This window comes from Phragmites australis, chromosome 18, assembly GCF_958298935.1.
Source record: "Phragmites australis chromosome 18, lpPhrAust1.1, whole genome shotgun sequence".
In the NCBI taxonomy this organism is placed as follows: Eukaryota; Viridiplantae; Streptophyta; class Magnoliopsida; order Poales; family Poaceae; genus Phragmites; species Phragmites australis.
In genome coordinates this window covers 10,080,546-10,086,965 of record NC_084938.1, presented here as the reverse complement: position 1 = coordinate 10,086,965, position 6,420 = coordinate 10,080,546, and the positions used below count along the sequence as shown (strand labels likewise).

The 6,420-nt window shown below is 49.3% G+C and overlaps 1 protein-coding gene across 1 annotated transcript; it reads right to left on the bottom strand.

The window, feature by feature from the left end:
- LOC133898930 (uncharacterized) lies at positions 1 to 3,553 on the bottom strand. The gene is made up of 2 exons (XM_062339754.1): positions 2,674 to 3,553; positions 1 to 436 (listed from the first exon to the last, which is right to left on the bottom strand). Exons 1-2 carry the CDS (start codon positions 3,385 to 3,387, stop codon positions 338 to 340), a joined length of 813 nt encoding a protein of 270 aa, XP_062195738.1. The 5' UTR covers positions 3,388 to 3,553; the 3' UTR covers positions 1 to 337.
- Between the last annotated feature and the right edge of the window lie 2,867 nt (positions 3,554 to 6,420).

The window sequence follows — 6,420 nt, the reverse complement described above, 5'->3', positions numbered from 1 at the left end:
TAAGAAAACAGAAGAACTAACGTATGTATTATTGTTCCTGCACCGTACCAGTTCCACATGAAGTGAAATTTAACACAAACCATCTGAAGAACAGAGGCAGCAGAAGAGGGCATTGACCAAGCCTAATGCTCGGCAAAACAGCACCGTGCAATGAACAAAGCTGACAACTAAATTAACCTGACGAATCCAATGATACCTTCTCCTCCCTAAGCCTCATAATCTAGGAACGAAGGCTGCTCTCCTCAGCAACTCTTCTACTAGCTTGCCCCTCTATGTACAGAGTTGGGTTTTATTTCCCCGAGCATGCACGAACGTGTTACCAAAACTATTGCCAAGATCAAAAGATGTCCGAATGATCTTCCGTCCACGGAATGTTGAGGTCGAACGCAAACTTTAGGCCGCCGTTTGTAGACGGCTCACTCTGCATCTTTGATTCCTGCACAAAACCAAGCAAAGGGGTTTTCAGTAAGAACCGAGAAACATGAAACATGCATGAACAGGATGCCAGGCTAGTAGGCTACACAATTGATAAAAAACCATTACTAGCAGCGGGAAAAAGAAATATCGGCATTTATCTGATCTAGGGAGTATATGAGCTTATAACAACAACTCGTGTTTCTAAAAAAAAGTATATCCCTCTCAAAAAATTTACCTATGCCGGCCGTAACTACAAACTATCGAAAACGTAGCACACCAATCCAACACAAGAATGGTTTCCAGAACAGCTCGGGTGCTCTTCCACGACGACAAGATATAAAATTGGATGCTTTTTTTTTAGGAAAACGAAGGCAGCAAATTTAGCTGTCAAGCAGGCTAAAGACATCCCGTGAACTCCATATGCACTGGTATTTGATACAAACCACTACGGCAGTGTCTGTGGCGCTCCCTGCAATGCTCAGGTTCAGCCTCATCAGTTCCTTCACTGAACAACAGATGATGCAGAAACACAGTGACTAGGACAGCACGTGACAGGTCACGAGTGACGAGTGAAGTGACTCAAAAGCAAGATTAACAACGACAAAGTTCTTTCACAGCGGAATAAACTAAGCTAGTGCGTCATCGTCACCTAGAAACGCAAAAATTTTCTTCAAAGGAACAATGCTGCAGTAGTACGGAGCAACAATAACTAGCGTCTATCTAACGCACACTATCATCAGCGCTCACCAAACGCAAAAACCTCTCGCGGGTGATTTTTTTTATAATTATAGTGCAGAAAAAAATAACCGAGCGGTGACGCCTAATTATTTGGCCTCTCGAAGCTATGCACCAGCGGTCACGAGCCCGCGGAAACGACTGGCGCGGTCAGCCATCGCCATGGCAGCATCCAATGGCCGACCGCTGCTGCTGGATCCACCGGCGGGCCCCACTGCCCAGACCGCCCAAGCTAGTAGTAACACGCAAAGCGAGCCGAGCCGAGCCGAAAATCGTTTTTTGTTCTTCATGGAAATATATACAAAATCCTTTTTCTAGGTAGTTTCCCGTCTCCGTACTTTCCGGTAAATCTTTAGATCCCTTTGCCATAATAACCACGAACGCAAGCCCTATGACACGTGGGCCCGCGCGTCGCAACTGCTGCAACGCAGCTCCGGGCGGGGCCCACGCGGGGAACAGCAGCGAATCTCGGGAAAAGGAAGGAGCAGGCAGGTCGGAAAAGGAGAGGAAACCAAAATTAACCGGCGGCCGCACAGCACAGCGAAACCCAGGAAATTCCTCCCCGGGGAAGGGGAAAAAAATCCATCGAACCCCTGCAATCGAGAAGGAAAATGGCAGGCGACACGCCGCATCCAGCTGACTGACGCCGAGGCCCGCCGGATGCAACAACACGACGGCACTGCGCACGAACGCAGACACGCATATTGGCAGGTTGTTTTTAAACCAAATACGAGTCGTATGCATTAACAAGTTTTTAACCAAACTTGACCCGCTGCTGAACTTTAAAAAAAAAACTAGAAATAATAAATACACAATATTCCCAGAAACTCCAGAACTATGACGGATTGGTTGGATAGAGTAGGGTCGGACAGGAGCCACGGATAGAGATGGGGTGCAACCAACCAAGCGACTCCGGCCGCCACGCGCCGTGCAACGAATCTGACGCCTACGGCTACACCCCAAACAGGCAAAAGGAGAAAAGAAAAAACTTTTATTTTTCTTCCTTGCCGCGAACCACGAGAGAACGACACAATCACGAAACCACCAACTAATAGGAACCGAAAGGGGCCGACCTCTGTTTCTCTCCCTCTCGTGTTCCTACAACAACTCGTTCCACGTACTTGCAGATCGACTCAGCAAGATTGTAATTACACGGAAGATGGCGAAAAAAGTGAACTTGGAGGACGAACTGATGAGGCGCTGTGGATTTGCGAAAACAAGTGGAACTGGGAAACGCACCGAGAGATCAGGAAATCATCGAGGATTTTATGACCGAAGAAAGGGAAGCTGTGAAGGAGAGAACCCACAGCACCAAGCGTACAGACACCGAGCAGATTCAACAGACGAAGAAAATACTCTCTTTTTTCGCAGATTGAGCCATACAGAATCAATCTTCTAGTCAGCAAAAGGTTAGCATATTTTAGAAAATTAAGTAAAGAAAATGCCACATCGCACAGAAATAAAGTCCAGAAGAAGATTGGCACACAAGAAACCTCGAATTTTGGAAAGGGAAAGACTTACCGCCGAGATTGCCTTCTCCTCGACCGCAGCAGCCTTGCCGCCGGCAACCGCGTCGTCCACCCGCGTGCGCTTGGCCGGCGAGCTGCACCCCTCGTCGCCGCTCGACCCTCCTGCAGATCTGCGGGCCCCGGGAACCTTCCGCTTCGGCGGCGGACGCTTTGCGTCGTCCCCGCTCGAGGACGCGTTGGATCCGGCGGCGGCGACACCGAAGTCCAGAGGTGTCTCCGGGCTCGAGGCAGTCATGGACTCCTTGAGCGAAGCGGCGGCGGACACCTGCGCCGCCGCCTTCTCGCCCGCGAGTGGCTGCGCCGCGCGGTCAGCGGCGCTCGTCCACGGGCCGGATCCGGCCGGCGCTCCGTAGTAGAGCGGTATCCCCGGCCGCCGCGTCGGCGCCGCCATCAGCGCATCCAAGGCGGCGGGCCTCGCCCTCGATCTCTCACTCGCGCGCGGCGGCGAGAGCTCCCCGTCCTCCCCGCTGGAGCACGCGCCGGATCCTGCGAAGGTGGCGACGTACCCCAGCTTCAGCTCCGCCTTCCAGCCGCTCGGCAACTTTTCCCTCCGACTCCGCTGTCGTTTCGGAAACCCCTCCGGCACCTGCTGGAGCTGGACCCACTCAGGAGGCCCCAGCAGTTTCCTATGCCGGAAACTGACGAGAATCCTCGCGGCCAGGACCGCCGTTGGATCCTCATCCTTTTCCACGCCCGCCGCCGCCATGGGGAACACGATGACCCAACACGCGCTCGCCCTGCGCCGCCGCCTCGGTGCGCTCTCTCCGGAGATGGAGACGCGTCTCCAGATGAGAGAGGAGGGGGCGAGGCGTGGTGGTTTCTTGGACAAGGAGAGAGACGAATTCAGGGAAGGGAGAGGCGCAGCGGGGCGGGGCAGAGTTTATAAAGGGCGGAGGCCGGAGGAGGTGGGGAAGCGAAGTCGAAACGAATACGGTGATGAGGAGGAGACGGACCGGAGTGGCTGCCCGCCGCCTGCACACGGTGTTCGTGGGCTGCGTCCACTGACATGTGGGGCCACCTGCGCCCTGGCCTGAGGGGTTAGGTCGAGGGGCATCGCGGGTTCTCACGTGTGCTCGGTGTTGGTGGACCTGTACAGCTGGCAGGGCGGGTCCGCGGTGTGGGTGTTGGTGGGGTGGGTTCACGTCGGATGCGGTGGGAGGGGTGGCCGCGTGTGTGCGTGCGTGCGTCCCCGTGAGTTCTTTTGGTTCTGGGGAGGCCAACTGGGGAATGCCTACATTTGGTTGTAGCAGTGCCGTGCTTCTGTACCTGCTTTTCAATGGCAGGTGGACCTCTGGTTGCGCACTGATAGATGGCGCCGCTGGAAGCATGCAGACTTTTTTTTTAATTGCTAGTTTAATATCTCAGCGTTGTAAGGAGAGCTAAAAGTTTACACAAGACAATACAATTGACTGAGTGGCACACGATCTATGATAGAAAGTTATCTTGCAACGAGAACCAAAAGTGTTGCCTGTAGTCACATTAGCTAATTTTGCATTAAGATTCTCAAATTTTACAGAAATAGTGCACCAAAATACAACTCTTGAAACAATATATTGTCTACTATAAGAGATAAACGATAATATTACACTGATGTTTTTTTATCCGAATGAAACGAAGTAGGCATTGTTTTCCACCTAATCTCAACTGAAATCAAGAAGTAGAACAAATGCTAGAGGACTATGCTAAGTTCTTTTTTATTTGGGATAATACCTTATATTTCATTGGCTAGAACTTAAATATCTAAGATGTCATTAGATCTCATGTGTCATTAACTGAGGTGGCCTCACGTGTTATAGACACATGATAGTATATAAGGGATTTGTAAGTTTTACCAGTGGTATATAAGAAATTGCCCCTTTTTATTTTGCATCCACCCTTATGCTTAGAGCATATTCCTCCTTCGCACCACGGCGGCATGGACAAATTGTCTTACCCGCTCAAGTGCAATTATAAGCTTATCGCGTAGACCTATATATCACAATCCACATCAATATATATCTAAAAAAAGTTACATGTTGAAATGCAAGTTATATTACACCGTGTATCAGATTGCACAAAGATGTCACCATTAGACGCCACCTCGAATACTTCGATCGACTCGACTCTGCAAAAGCAATATTATCGCTTAGATAAAGATTGATAAATAGCAACCAAGAAGAAATAAAAAAAAGGCTACTAAGAAACTTGAAGAATGCATAAAATATCCATATGATCTCATAAAAATTATTTTTAGGCCATGAAAACATTTATCTATAATTTTTTATTATTTTGTAGCTAAAAATAATTTATTGTATAAGTTTCTAAAATCGATAATGATGCAACAACTAAAACTACACTGAAATTGATAAATAAGCAATAATACCTCGACTATGGGGGGAGGACCTCTCCGTAGGGGGATCCAAGGCAGAAAAAATCCTCTTCCCAGCATGCTGCCCAAACACGATCTATGTGTCAATAGCATCTCTTTGGAACCCCTGGACCACAAGCCTTATCCTGTTGTGAAGTCCATTGGCGGAGTCAATATTTCTGAGCAGTATGACAGGACAATTAACCTTGAGCTTCAGCACATGCGGAGGTAGTCCGTTTGGGGTCAGAGAGTTAAGGAATTCCGAGGGGTAGTAGTTGTGGGGGTCATCTTCAGCGCAATCAAAGCTATAGTACATCATCTCGCCCCCTGGAAACGACCAATCATCTTCATGTTAATCATATCCATGCACTCGTTTCATGTGGACAGGATGACTCTTGACGTGATGTAGTTTGGGTCAGCTAAGTTAGCGTTGAGCATCGAAAATGCGCTATCTGTAAGTTTATCGAGGTATGCGTCCTTTCCTATATACGGCACATATATATCATCAGGAAGACATATGTTGCCATCACCATCAACCTCCTCGGTGCCATTACCGATGCGCAACAGGTATTTCGCAAACCATGTGTCACTCTGAGCCCTCATGTTACGCATGAGCCTTTGGTGTCGCATACGCTCCCACAGATAGGACCTGTGCAACGTCGAATCAACTATCTGAGACCTTGACCGCTTTCGGACAACAGGGAGGACCTGCCTAAAGTCACCACCAAACACAATTGTCTTCCCGTCGAATGAGACATCTGGCCAGCCCATTATGTCGCACATGCTGTTGTCTAGGGCCTCCATCGCCTACCTCTTAGTCATGCAGGCTTCATCCCACATAATCAGTGATGCCGCCTGCAGAAGCTTAGTCGTCCCACTTTGCTTTGTGAAACTACAAAAACCCTCGTCATCAATGGTCAGAGGTATCTTAAATCGTGAGTGCGCGGTTCTTCCTCTGGGCATTATAGAAGCGGCAACACCAGACGTAGCCGTCGCATGCAGTGCCTTGTAAAGAAAAGTCTTCCTTGTACCTCCCAGTCCATAAACGAAGAATAGGCCACCTTCGCGCTGTCAACCATGGCTAGAATCTCATCGTAGGCGACCCTCTACTCGACATTGAGGGAGTCAGATAAGGCTATATGCTCATGGTCTATACTGATCATAGACTCCTCGAATATCTCTCTCGGCATACCGTTTGCCATGTCACGTGCCTCATCGATATCAGGAAGAGGGAACGCTCTTATATCCTTCCCCATCGACTGCAACATGTTCATAATATTTATCAAAACCTTCTGCTCGACCGTGTGTGTGCATTGATCGGTGCAACGGTATTCATCCGACATTGCCTCAAGGTGTCTGTTCCAGAGGCCACGCACGTCGCTGAGCTCAAAA

What these genes read in the sequence shown, in the direction of transcription:
- LOC133898930 (XM_062339754.1), bottom strand. Translation starts at nt 3,387, where the DNA reads ATGGCGGCGGCGGGCGTGGAAAAGGATGAGGATCCAACGGCGGTCCTG. An exon ending in AGGAGAAGGCAATCTCGGCG is followed by an intron (nt 437 to 2,673) that starts GTAAGTCTTTCC and finishes GGTTTTGTGCAG; the next exon opens with GAATCAAAGATGCAGAGTGA.